The 14,567-nt window shown below is 34.1% G+C and overlaps 1 protein-coding gene across 4 annotated transcripts in view; it reads left to right on the forward strand.

Annotated features, from left to right (window-relative positions):
• The window catches only part of FZD3 (frizzled class receptor 3), an 84,004-nt gene extending 70,881 nt beyond the window's left edge, over positions 1–13,123 (forward strand). For all 4 annotated transcript variants that reach the window (XM_073018020.1, XM_007962051.3, XM_007962049.3 and 1 more), the window contains one exon: positions 1,604–13,123. In XM_073018020.1, the coding sequence (XP_072874121.1) occupies positions 1,604–1,817 (214 nt within the window). In that variant the 3' untranslated portion in view covers positions 1,818–13,123. The remainder of the gene's footprint in view (positions 1–1,603) is intronic.
• The last annotated feature ends 1,444 nt before the right edge of the window (positions 13,124–14,567 follow it).

Genomic DNA, 14,567 nt, shown 5'->3' on the forward strand with positions numbered 1-14,567 from the left:
CACACTGAGTCATGAAATTTGTTACAATTATTTTGTGAAGGAATGGTGGATTAACGCTTTCTGACAGCCAACAGATCTGCAACTGCTTATGGTTAGTTTTTTTGATGACTGTTTAAAAAAAAAAAAAACCTTGCCTGCTATATATTATTTTTAGAAACATTACTTAAAACTAATTAAAGTTATAGATTATACTAAGTTTTCTTTGAGGTTTATTATCCTAAATCAAATACTTTTACAAAATGGTATATGTATAGGTGAAAGTATAAACAAAAAGTATTTTAAACAAATACTTCTTGAGGCACTAGGGATTAAAGGATAAAATATGGTCCTTACCTTGAAAGAGCACACTATAAAGCCAGAATCATTGATAAATAGCATGCTAGCTCCATAAGCAAAGGCCTAATAAAAAAGTCATAATTGATTTTCCTGACCTTGACTGGCCTAGAGCTAATCTCATTCCTCATGGCAAAGCTCAGTGAGTCAGGACTGCAACAAAAGAAAATTTAACAGCTCCATTGCTGCTTTCCAAGATAAGTGCAGAGAAGGAGACAGCCTGCAGTTAGCAGAGGGAGCCCAGCTCACAAACTCCAAGCTGGGTCTAGAGCTGAAGGTACAAAGAATTTACTTTAGCCAGAATATAGGTTACAAAGTGTTAGGACGTAACTTCCAAGCAGATGTAGCTTCCATGAAGGAGCATCTTCACAGCCTGAAGCCCTGATGAGAGGTAATTAAGATAATTTACAGGTAGTTAATTCAGTTGTTAACTGGGCTATCTGGAAAGCAGCTTTCGGCACATACTGTCATCATTGCTTGCCAGTTTTTTGTTGTTTTTTTTTTTTTTTTGAGACGGAGTCTGGCTCTGTCGCCCAGGCTGGAATGCAGTGGCCATCTCAGCTCACTGCAAGCTCCGCCTCCCGGGTTCACGCCATTCTCCTGCCTCAGCCTCCCGAGTAGCTAGGACTACAGGCGCCCACCACCTCACCCGGCTAGTTTTTTTTTGTATTTTTTTTAGTAGAGACGGGGTTTCACTGGGTTAGCCAGGATGGTCTCGATCTCCTGACCTTGTGATCCGCCCGTCTCGGCCTCCCAAAGTGCTGGGATTACAGGCTTGAGCCACCGCGCCCGGCCTCTCACCTCTGATTTCATATTCTCCCTCTTCCAATCAGAGTCTTTTAATAAAATTTGAGTGTACCCGTCTAATGATCATAGCCACTCTTCTTGGCTGCCAGGGACAATGCCACATTTCTTCTATTTGTTGTTACCCCTCTCCCTGAACCCACCCCGTTCAAAACTCATTTGAATGACAAAGGTATCCATATCTAGTGCAGCTTTAAATCGATCAGCCTTATTTAATCTTAGCTTCTGTCCTTTTGCAGAGAATGAATGGAACCTTAATTCTGAGTGGATTATCTCTTCTCTTTTGTTGGCGATGTCAATAATTCTACAGTGTTAACAAAGTTAAGCAATCAAAAGTTGTTATTACTTTCTCATGGTTGGTTTCCTAATAATTTCCCTTACTGAGGCGTTTTTATGAAAATTATTAGTGTTATTAGTTTTCTAGTGTGTTCTGTTACCCACTTCAAAATAAACTCTCTCGTGACAGGTACACGCCCTGCAGTTACAGAGGAATGGAGGAGAGACTACCTCATGGCAGCATGTCACGACTAACAGATCACTCCAGGCATAGTAGTTCTCATCGACTCAATGAACAGTCACGACATAGCAGCATCAGAGATCTCAGTAATAATCCCATGACTCACATCACACATGGCACCAGCATGAATCGGGTTATTGAAGAAGATGGAACCAGTGCTTAATTTGTCTTGTCTAAGGTGGAAAACTTGTGCTGTTTAAAAAGATTTTATTCTTTGCCTTTTGCATGACTGATTGCTGTAACTCACTGTTAACATGCTTTCAGTCAACTACAGATTGTGTCCACTGGAAAGGTAAATGTTTGCTTTTTATATTGCATCAAACTTGGAACATCAAGGCATCCAAAACACTAAGAATTCTATCATCACAAAAATAATTCGTCTTTCTAGGTTATGAAGAGATAATTATTTGTCTGGTAAGCATTTTTATAAACCCACTCATTTTATATTTAGAAAAATCCTCTATGTGGTGACTGCTTTGTAGTGAACTTTCATATGCTGTAAACTAGTTGTGAGATAACATTCTGGTAGCTCAGTTAATAAAACAATTTCAGAATTAAAGAAATTTTCTATGCAAGGTTTACTTCTCAGATGAATAGTAGGACTTTGTAGTTTTATTTACACTAAGTGAAAAAAGAACTGTGTTTTTAAACTGTAGGAGAATTTAATAAATCAGCAAGGGTATTTTAGCTAATAGAATAAAAGTACAACAGAAGAATTTGATTAGTCTATGAAAGGTTCTCTCAGCATTCTATCGAAATAATCTTCATCCAGAGATATTCAGGATTTGGATTAGCAGTGGAATAAAGAGATGGGCATTCTTTCCCCTATAATTGTGCTGTTTTTCTAACTTTTGTAAATATTACTTTTACTGGCTGTGTTTTTGTAACTTATCCATATGCATGATGGAAAAATTTTAATTTGTGGCCATCTTTTCCCATGTAATAGTATTGATTCATACAGAACTTAATGTTCAAAATTTGCTTTGTGGAGGCATGTAATAAGATAAACATCATACATTATAAGGTTCTTTGTGGTAACCACACTTACAAAATGGCAAAACATTTTCTCTGTGTTCATTGTTGTATTTTTCTACAGTGAGATGTGATCTTGCCAAAGCCACCAGACCTTGGCTTCCAGGCCCTCCTGTAGTGAGTTGATTGTCTGCACTTGCCTTGCCCAATAGCCAGTAGGCTACAGCTTTTGCCCCACACCCTTATTTTCAGATTCTAGATCATTCTTGTTTACAACTGAAATATATATAATCTCAGTCCAAAGTGGTGATTGACTTGATATTGGAAAATCACTGTAGCTAAATGAAGCATGATTAGTAGTCTTACTATGAATATCATTTAATCTTAAAAAAAGTAAAAAATGTTTATCTGGTAATGTTTAAATAATTTACAATATAAACTGTAAACCTTATTAGGCATGAAATAATCAGAAGAGAAAGAAAAATGCTAGAACATGCTGGATGTATTATGTAAAAAGCATATTTAAACAAGGGTCCTCAACCCTGACTGCAGATAAGAATCACTTGGGTTACTTCAGATGCCTAACACCTTCCCCTCATACAATTAAGAATTGGTAGCTTTCTTAAAAAGGAAAAAAGCTCTCCAGATGATTCTAATCTGCAGCCTGGCTTGCAACTCACTACTTTAACTTGCCCCTGCTGATCTGATGGCATCATATATCACATGAACATCCACATGGATTCAGTCTTTGGCTTTCATATCATTATCTGATATTCAGTTGTTCTGCATCAGATGCCGAGTTCTGGGCTCCACTCCTAGAGAGACTTACTCAGTAAGGCCAAAGTGATAGGACTTTAAAATCTGTAGTTATAAAAATACTGCAGGTGATTCTTATGCAGATAATCCAAGAATCATACTTTGAAGATTTAGTCTAGACTCTGAAGAGGCCTGGCTCTGCCTTCTGCTATTATAGTTTATGACCTTTAACAATTCAACTTTCCGAGCCTCAGTTCCCTTGTTTGTAAATGAAGATAGAAGATAAATACCTACTCTACCTACCTCACAAAGCTGTCAAATTAAGACCAAGTGAAAAAAAATTCTGTGAAAGCTCTTTGAAAACCATAAAGCATTATGAATGATAAGGGATTAGGTTATTGTGGATTTAAGAGGTGTGAGGACTACTGTAGTATATTCCTTGACGTGTTGAATTCATGTGTACTTTCTTTCTCACCCTTTAAAACAAAAACTGCCAAGAAGTTAGGTGTTGAAAAAGAATCTTCTCATCAGGCAGCAAAGTCAGTTTTCTGATAGTAATAATTTGTCTATTATGTTATGTATTTCAAAGTACATATATGATAATATGACTTACTCTTCATGGGAGATATTTGAATATTTGGCCCAAAGTGTTTTCAGTTTTTCTCTGTGTTCACTGCCTTGGAACTGGAGTCAATGCTCAAGGCAGGTAGGTCTGAATTCCCTCATAACTGACAATTAATAAACATTTTCTCTGAAAGCCAAACATATAACAACTCATTTATCAATAATTCATGAAGCTTTTGTCTGAAAATCTCTCCTGCAAACAGCATGAGAGAACCAAAACAAACATTCACAAACAAAAATAAGTTAAAGTAGAAGGTACCAGTTTGAGCTCGAAGATGTTGTCATTCATTGCCATCTGCATTATATTATCAACTGCCAAAATGTTAATTGGTTTTCTTTTACAAGTGGGCCAAGTATAGACAGTTAAGTGAACATCACTATGAAAATCTTAACTTCGTGCTTCTACATTTTTATATATTCATTTGTATTTTCTCTGTCAAATTAATTGTTGGTATGTATGGGAATACTATAGTGACTTTTCAGTTACTTTCAGTAAGTATCTTAATTTCGTCCCACAAAATTTATGTAATATTGTTAATCCATGGTTTTAAACAACAGTATTTAGTTTGGGCAGCAGTTTCAAGTCTCAACTAGCTTAAACCAATCTGAATAAGTCTGGACAGTTTTCCTACCATATGTTTAACTTTGATTGGCATATGATAGTGTTTAGTGTTTTCTTTTTTCAGTTGACAATTTAGAAAACAATAGTTCTCTCTAAAATGTTAATATATTATCAAAAGCTTTTCAAAAAGTACTTTGATTTCAGCAACATTGTTTTATTCAATAATTAGACAAAAGATCTAAGATAATATTAAACTCAAAACAGTTTGTTTCAAAGAACAATTGGTCAATAACTCAGCTGGCACAGGGCTTCATACACAGTTTTTCAATAAATATTTAAATGAACAATTCTTGTCACACAACTTGCTTTTACTCTAGTAGTGAGTCTCACATCAAAGAAATTGGAAAGATCTAAATTTAACCAATGTATTTGAAATGAAGTCTCTGCTTTACCAGAATAATATATGGCAGGTAATAAGCATGTAAAATACACTGAATGAAATATATTTTGCATAGATAACAGTCCATGTCACTATTGTAATTAAAGAAATATATGTACAGACATGTACCAATCCTTTTAATTAATTTTAGAAGATGAAGAATGATTCTTAGAAGTGAGTAATTAGATTCCTTTTAGTCTTACGCTGTTAGATCTTTGTGGTGGACCAGTTGGGTAAATTAATCTTCAAATCAACCTTCTTTTTTCTGCTGCTCTTAGAGCAGATTTATAAAAATTCTAAGAATGTGTTCAAATTAGAAAAATTTACTACATTTTAACCTACCTCATCAATTTCTTTGTGATAATAGCTGGAAATAACTCAAATTGTACCCATCTTAGTTTAGGCTATATCTCTGTGAAATGAAAGGAACAACTTAATTTTTTAATATAAATTAGTGAATCATTTGCTGGAGCTTAGAAAATATCAACATACCAAAATTTCATTATGATGATATTTATATTGCTTTTTGACAAGCCAAAGGTACATTTACATATTACCATATTTGGATGACTTACGTAGTCTAGTGTAATGAAAATTCCCATTGGGATTGGAATTTAACTCATGATGTCAACTGGGCTGGTCATTTAATTTCTCTGAGTCTTTGTTTCTTCAGTGTAAAATGTGGATAAGGTAATTTTTGGTTTTAGCTTCCCTCACTGGATATTGTAAGGATCAAATGAAATAACATTTATTATAATGCTCTGTAACCCATAAATTATTCTACTTAAAAAAAATTTTTTTTAGAGACAGGGTCTTGCTCTGTCACACAGGCTGGAGAGCAGTGGCATAATCATAGTTCATTGTAACCTTGAACTCCTAGGCTCAAGCAGTCCTCCAGCTTCAGCCTCCCAAGTAGCTAAGACTGTAGGCGTGCACCACTACATCTGGCTAATTTTAATTTTTTTTTTTCTTTTTTTGAGATGGAGTCTGGCTTTGTTGCCCAGGGTGGAGTGCAGTGGCACAATCTCGGCTCACTGCTTTCTCCACCTCCTGGGTTCAAGTGATTCTCCTGCCTCAGCCTCCCAAGTAACTGGGACTACAGGTGCACGCCACCACGCCCGGCTAGTTTTTGTGTTTTTAGTAGAGATGGAGTTTTGCCATGTTGGCCAGGAGTTTTGCTGTTCTTGTCTCAAACTCCTGACCTCAAGTGATCCGCCTACCTCAGCCTCCCAAAGTGCTAGGATTACAGGCATGAGTCACTGCATCTGGCTTCATTCAAATTTTTAAAATTTTTTGTAGAGATGGTTCTCACTATGTTGACCAGCCTGGTCTTGAACTCCTGGCCTCCTAAAGCACTGGGATTACAAGCATGAGCCACCATGCCTGATCCATAAATTGTTCTACTGATATCATTTGATTTTGTTAGAATTTGGGGGGGCTGTAGAAAACAAGGTTACAGTCTTCATTAGTATTTCTTTTTAGCAGTAACAAAAAAAATAAGGCAATTATACCAGTATTCATTTGGTACAGTCTTTAAATCGGTCATCCAATTAACCTTTAAAATGTAGGTTATGCTTTTAAATTGTATTGGTTCTTTAATATGTGTTATACCAGAGTATGCTCTCAAATTTTATGTAGTTCAATTTCTAGAACAAATTTGGGGATATTCATTATATTTTTCCTTTTATATGAAATTGTGTAAGTACATTAGCTTGACTTAAATTATAAAAATATATATATATAAAGAAGAATGTAGACCCTATAACGTTTCTTGTCTTTGACTTTTTGGCTTTTATGTACCTAATTCTTTCTGATTGAGAACAAGTTTTGAAAAAGTCATTCACTTGTTGGTTTTCATCATGGCAAAACTTTACATTTTAAGTCATCACACTATGAGAATTGTACACATTTATAATTTTTTTAAACTGTGTAAAGTAAGGATTTTTTCTCCATTCTTCACTCACAAAGGATAGCATTTTTATGGAACCTAGATTTACAAAGGAACTCGTGATTCTTTTAAATGTTTTTATGTAGTTTTACAACTGATTAAGAAAAAATGTTTACATTTAATACAGCTGTATTTCCTAGTAGCTGTATAATCTTATACATTATTCTGATATAATTTTGACCTATTTTGTATGAAAATAATTGTGTTGGCATCTCTTCATAATGTCATTCTTTTCTCTCCTTTTGTTCCAATTAGATGAATTTGGGAAAGGAGTAGGAAGACTATGCCTTCCGTCTGACTGTAATCAGTCTCCTGGGTATTTTACTGATTTAATCCTGTGCTCCTCTTTAGTCATTAAATTGATATAGGATTACAGTTTTCTCTCAGGATCCAAGTCTTCTAAGAATGAAAATGTTAAAGTCTACCCAGAATCAGCCATCCTTGTAGACATTTCTATTTGGTTGATTTATAAAGATTTAATATATAAAGATTTAATATGAGTTAAACATGTTTCTTATTCTGTGATCTCTAATTAGGAAGTAAAATTCTGTTGACATAAATATAAAAGAAAGTAAAGTTTTCACTCAAACACCAAACCACTACATTACTTACTTCCTAAGACACAGTAGTTCAATCTGTTGAAATGCATTGAAGGATAATTTCCTTCAGATTACTTTTTTAATCATCATCTGCCTCAGGAAATCTGTTATGTTCTTTCTTGAATATTTTTGTTGGTGTGAAAGTGTTGCTTATACGTTATGCTCATTTTATTGGTCACTGTCACCAGTTTTTCCCAATAGAGGTTAAACAAGTTTTTTTACCTTGAAATAATTCAGATTTTGAAGATTCACTGTTTCATTATTTTGCTAATTAGCATTAACTGGTAAAGTTAGTCTTTAAAGATTTTTTAAGGTTGATATTTTATCATATTTCCTGAAGTAGGATAGATTACTTTATTATTATTGTAGCGTTAAGGCTTTTTGTTGTATAAGTCAGCTTGTTTGTATATGCTAAATTGCAGATATTTCTTTGTGTTGTGCTTATTGTTTTTTTTTTTTTTTTTTTAACTTAGAGCTTAACAATTTCTATTTTCTATCCTGGAGTCTAAAATTAAACAAAAAAAAAATTTCTAAATTGGCAGAATTTTTTTTTAATGATTAGTAAAAATGCATTATTTTATTTTTAAAAATACCATAGGATTTTGAGTCAGGAAACTTCTAGTCTTGCCTCTCTTTTGCAGTTAACTGTGTAACTTTGGACAAGGCATTTTACCTCGTACTGCCTCCATTTTCTCATTCTCTAGGGAACAAGAGAATGAGTTTAGATAGCGTCTAAAATTCCACCCAGTTCTCATTTAGTTCTCCTATGACCATTTTATAATCATTATTTTGGTCTCGTCTTTATTCTTGTTATTCATCCCATGAACTAGATCAACTTGTATTATTTTACTAGATCAACTTGTATTATTAATGTCATTTGCATGTAAATTGATGGAATTCAGATATGTTATCAACTTTTTCCATTAGCGATTTTAAGTAATTTCAAAAATGGAAAATTATATTACAGGTAATAAAATGAAAGAAAGTTATAAATATTAGATATGGCTTTTTTAAATGGGAAAGTCTTCTTAAGTACCAATATAAGCACCTTAAATTGATATATAGAAAAGAATGACATAACATTTTGTGGTCTTTGTTCTCTTAAATGTGAATATAGCTAGTTAGCCTAAAATTTACACAAAATATATTCAAGATCAAATTAGTGAACAAAGCAGTGGTTCATATGGCTAATTTAAAAGCTATTCAATTTACCAATATTAAAATAATTATAAAATGTAAAAGAAATTTCAGAGGAGTTGATTGAAAATTTTTTGTTCAGTAATTATTCTTAAGCTGCATTCTTAGGTTTACTACGTAAATATAGTTGCCAGATTGCCATGGGCAAGTGAATGTCTTCATTTGAAGTATTGTTAGAGATCAGTGTGGCTTGTTATTTTTAATTTTTTTCTGGCTATACAGAAAATGTTTCTCGAAGGGTTCCTTAAATGTCATCGGATAGAATGTAGAGATTGAGGCCAGATGCAGTGGCTCACGCCTGTAATCCCAGCACTTTGGGAGGCTGAGGTGGGTGGATCACCTGAGGTCAGGAGTTCCAGAACAGCCTGGTCAACATGGCAAAACCCCTTCTGTACTAAAAATACAAAAATTAGCCAGGTGCAGTGGCTCACGCCTGTAATCCCAACACTTTGGGAGGCCAAGACAGGTAGATCACGAGGTCAGGAGATCAAGACCGTCCTGGCTAACATGGTGAAACCCCCGTCTCTACTAAAAATACAAAAAAATTAGCCGGGTGTGGTGGCGAGCACCTGTAGTCCCAGCTACTCGGGAGGCTGAGGCAGGAGGATGGCATGAACCTGGGAGACAGAGCTTGCAGTGAACCGAGATCTCACTACTGCACTCCAGCCTGGGCGGCGGAGCGAGACTCCATCTCAAAAAAAAAAAAAAAAAAGAGATTGTATTAGTTCCATTTCAGATTTCTCTGGTAGATTAAGTATTCTCTGTGCACTAGGCCAAGGAAGTTCCTGTTACCTTTAAAGATCATTGTGTTTGCTCTGATTGTCTACATTAGCTCATATCAATCTTTTGAACACTGGTTCAAATCTGGGTGTTGGGATAAGATCTGATGATTAGAGAATAGTGGAAAGTTGATATAGGAAGGTATACTGGTTTCTGGTGTGATTCTTTAGCTCCACTTGATTCCTTGTCTTATGTCATTTCACTGGATCATGTAACTCTCCTGGCTGTCAGAAATTAAATTAGATGCCCAGCCTTTCTCATTCAGAGATGCCTGTGTTATGTTATTTTGATTGCCTACCAAAAAAAAATTGTTTTCAGTTCTCTGGCTCTGCGAGTCTTTGTGATCACATTTGTTAAACTGAATCTGAGATTCAGATATTTCATTTAATATTTTCTGGCTTTTAATAATGGGATATCCTGTAAGATAAAGCAAGTAATCCTAGAGTGATTTACTTTATGTTTAGTCATCCACCATTTTCCTATTTCTCTACTCCTCCCATTCTCCAGTTTTAAAAGGAAATTTACAAATGTCTTCCCTTATCCCTGCCTCAGATAATTTTTCCCTGAACTCATCTTGTCAGCAGAAACATTTAATATGAAATAATTCCATATTTCTGAGACAAGATCAACACAGTAGTTCTTTACATTGAGCTGAGGTGAATGTATACTTAAAAATACTCTTATTTTCTTTTTATATGAACTTAAAAAACTTTAAAAATCATATATAGGACTCCCCAATGTGAAAATTTTAGGCTGGACATTCTCTTGCCATCAGGTGCTATTTCTACCTTAGCTGTGAGTTGGACTAAATCCGAATTTTGTAGCATTCATCTTTTTATAATATTTAACTTCCCTAGAATCACCACGTCTTTAACCCCAACTTCCAACAACTTTTCTGCTTTTATTTTCAAATGCCAAATTGTATCTTTGTGTTTTATTTTCTAATTGAAGTGTAAAAGTATCACATATATGAAGGAATGACTGATTTAGACATTCACTTTGGCATAATAAAGATTGATATTGATGCCATCCACCATCCCTTTCCTCTAGCCCCAGAAAGAAAAGTTCGACAACTCAAAAACGAGTAAATTCTCTTATGTTGTTACTTAATAGAACAGTGGAAGCTGTTTCTTCAAAACTAAAATATTTTACCAAAAAAATACTTTTTGTATTTTAATCTGATAGTGAATTTGAGGATTATTTATGTAAATGTATCATAATTAACAGTAATTATTAGTTACTTCACTCTCTAATTTGTGATACCCAAGACTCATTTATTTAATGTGAGGTGTTTTTTGAGCCTTTTTTTATCTTGTTTTCTTAACTTTTTACAGTGTTGTTAGATTATCATGGTCACATCTCAGCATGTAGATCAGCTCCTCCTGTAGTAGATCAGTTGTTCTCTGTTAAAGTCAGGCCAAGAAGGTTTTTGCTACATGGTCATAATTGGATAATACAGTATTATTCTGAACTACCTGAAATTGCTGGCTTTATTGGTCAAAAATGATCAGATGCTGGCAATTTCATAATATATATATTCAAGAAGGAACAAACAAAAGATCTTTTAGAATAAATATGTTAACTTCTCATCCTAACCCTATCAACATATCAGATGTTTTATGAAGGAGATTCTACAGATAACCACAAGTCTTACCAAGAAAATTCTCCTTAAAAAAATTATCCTTTATTTTGTTGTAAAATTTTCCAGTTTTCAAAAATGTTTTATCAAAATGACTTCATAATTGAAGTAAATACCTTTTGGGAGTATATATATGTTAATAAGGCTTTCACTAACTCTGTAGTTTAAAGCTTTTATAATCTGAGATATTGTTATATATTAGGTTGGTGAAAAAGTAGCTGCAGTTTTTGCCAGTTTTTTAATGGCAAAAACCGCAGTTAGTTTTTCACCAACCTGACATAAAAGGATTCATCTGTAAGTATCATTTAGAGGCAAAACAGTTTTCCCCCTCACATCTAATATGGACTCAAATTTTGGCAACTGGAATTTTATCCTCTTGGTAGGCATTCTAAATTAATGAATGCTGCTATGTGGTATAGTAAACAAATTTGCCATAAAATGCCATTTAAAGATTTTCTTTGTACCTTTATTTCAGGTTATAAGAATAAAGGTATATGAGTTGAAGATCATATAAAAAAATATGAAACTCCTACACAGGAAATCCCCAATTTTATGATTTAATAGGTTGTAAATTGAGTTGTTCCAAATTCAGACTACATCTCATCATATAAATAATATGAATAATAAGGGTAAAAGATTAGCCAACAAAAACTAATCTAGTACACCACAGAGGTACTCTAGGTGTCTTGGTTTTGGATACATTTTTATAGTGGAGAAAGGTTACTTTGATCTCTCAATAATTGCTTGGTACACTTCTTCCTGGGCAATATGCTCATGATACCCTCTTCATGTGACCTATTCCTCAAATGCTGCATTCTCCAGAACTTCCCTACCTGCCTTCTATCCCCTAGTTATTCTTATCAATACTTCCAAAATATAACCTATCTCAAGTGTTAGAAATTTGCTTTAACTAATTTATATTAAAGTGTTAGTGACTATAACCCTTTTAGCTCTCTTAAAGAGAAATCTGCATTAAAAGCAACCACATTGCTGTTAGCGCAAATTAATCTCAATGAGTAGAATGTTAAGCTTTAAAACAAAAGTGGAAATCATTTAAATTAGTGTTGATGGGACATTTTGAGGCAAGAGGTACCATTAAGTGACCTAGCTTGGAAATCTGCCCCCTTTGCCCAAACCCATGTGATGTCTGAAACTGCTGTGTATTATCAGTGACCTTGAGAAAGGGAGCTAGTCATTTGTATTTATGGGCCTTATGAAGTCACGGCCTGCTGATCCTGTTTTTTAAGTTCAAGGGCAATGCCTGAAGCATCCTAGATCTCCTTCACCCTCATTCTACCTGACCAACAGCTAGGTCTGTCTTCCACCTCTGTCTCATTGATACTACATTTACAGATGAACACTATCCATGCTTGTTTTTTTTTTTTTTTTTTTTTTTTTTTTAAAAAAGTCTTTCCCCATTTTACTGTTACAATTTTTCAAGAGCTATAAAGGTAGAAAAGGTATCCTTTTCATTATTCTAAAAAATGTATCATTTTTAAATAGCTGGCACTTAGAAGTTTAGTTTTCCAAACTATTCTGAATCAAATTGCTGAGGTGATTCTAAATGTCTAATCTTGGTTTATCATATAAACATCTAATTAGAAAGTGTTTATGCTAAAGACTTGTATTTTGTGGCATTAGTTCTTTGTGTTTCTTTTTTATATGTTCATTAAAATGGTTCACTTCCAAATGAGTGGAAAAGTTGCTGTTGTTGGGATGTACAGGGCAAGTGCACTTGGTTAGAGCATGAACTGGGAATTTCACGTTAGCTGATGTGCTTTGCACTCTGCTCTTGTAGATTTATTTTGTTTACAGTAGACTGATGTCAGTTTTTGTAAATGTTTTTTCTTAGCACTTTAACTGTGAGTGTACAAACTGATTTTAAATGTAGTGGTTGTATATTTTGGTTATAAATTGGAAATTTTTAATAAAATTAAAAACTTTGTTCTCTTTTCTGTCGTTAGTACCTGATTAATTATAATTTTCTTTGTCATCTTCCAGACCCTTTAAACAGTCTATTTAACATTACTGCACTGCATTTTTAAATGTTTTCATATTTTAAGTTTTTCATATAATAATGTAGGAATCACAGTAGTCTGCCACATAGAAATAAACACACACCATCCTATATTATATCCCTTTTTCTCTTACTTATTTTGTCAATGCAGATAAAACCCATCTCTGTTCATTGTTACATCTTCAGCACATTACACTATCAGACACATACTAGAGGCTCAATAAATATCTGTTAAATACATTGAAGTATTTATATCAATTTCCCAATAAGAAATCCTACCCATATAAGCAAACAAATTATCAGGTGATTTATTTTCATGCACAGGAAGGCAGAAGAGGATTTAAACTATTAGTAGTATGTATTAGCATATATCTTGCCTCGATCATACAGTCTTTTACTGGGAGACCTTAGAAATCCTAAGGTCCAGCTTAACCTGGTGCAGACCTTCAAAACACCATCCTTTATAACCCTCTGCTTGAATGATTTCAGTAGCAGGAAGCTCACTATGTAAAGCCTTCCATTTCATTTTTATTTTATTTTATATTTTTATTTTGTCTTTGTTTTTTTGTTTGGCCTTCCATTTCATTTTGAGACAACTCTAATTGTTATAAAAGACTTTCCGTATATTGAGTGGAAATTATACCTTCACTCATTGATACTATTCTACAGATACACAATAATTCTATCACAGAAGTACTTTCTAGACATTTGAAAAAAAAAAAAAAAAAAGGTATCCTGTTTCCTCCAAATCTCTGCAGGCAAAATGTGTCCTATTCTCCAATTCCTATTCTCCAGTTCTCCTATAACATCCTCTCAGACCCTAGTTCTTCTCCAAAACACTCCAGTTGTGAATACTCCTCTTAAAGTCTTCCAAAGAACTGAACACTCATCTCCAGATGCTGTAAAATCAGTGAAGATTGCATTGTACATTATATGTACATAAACTTCGAATTAACCTCTACGCTACTGTTAATTCGAAGTTTATGCAGAAAAACAGGAGCCCTTTTTTACAATCATCTCCCTCTAACCATTGAAGGGTCTAGCCATTTATATGATGAAGATATGTATATATACATATTCATTAATTGTCCAAACAAATTTGTCAACTAAAGTCAAATATTTCCCTGAGGCACTGATTGTCTACTCTGTGCCAGGCAGTGAACCAAATAAAGTCCCTAATCTCCTATTTCTAAGATAAACCAAAGACTTAATTAAGATGGAAAAATATCCTAAAGTATTGTTGCTAAATTTAAGATTCGCCTTTGAGGGGAGGGAGGAGAGTATTTTTGAGTGTTTTATGTTGATCATTGGCTAACTCGGTGGGCAAATGCCGGTCATTTGCTAGTTGAGGATTAATCAGCGTGTATGCTGGAGCACAGA

This window comes from Chlorocebus sabaeus, chromosome 8 (assembly GCF_047675955.1).
Source record: "Chlorocebus sabaeus isolate Y175 chromosome 8, mChlSab1.0.hap1, whole genome shotgun sequence".
Lineage (NCBI taxonomy): Eukaryota > Metazoa > Chordata > Mammalia > Primates > Cercopithecidae > Chlorocebus > Chlorocebus sabaeus.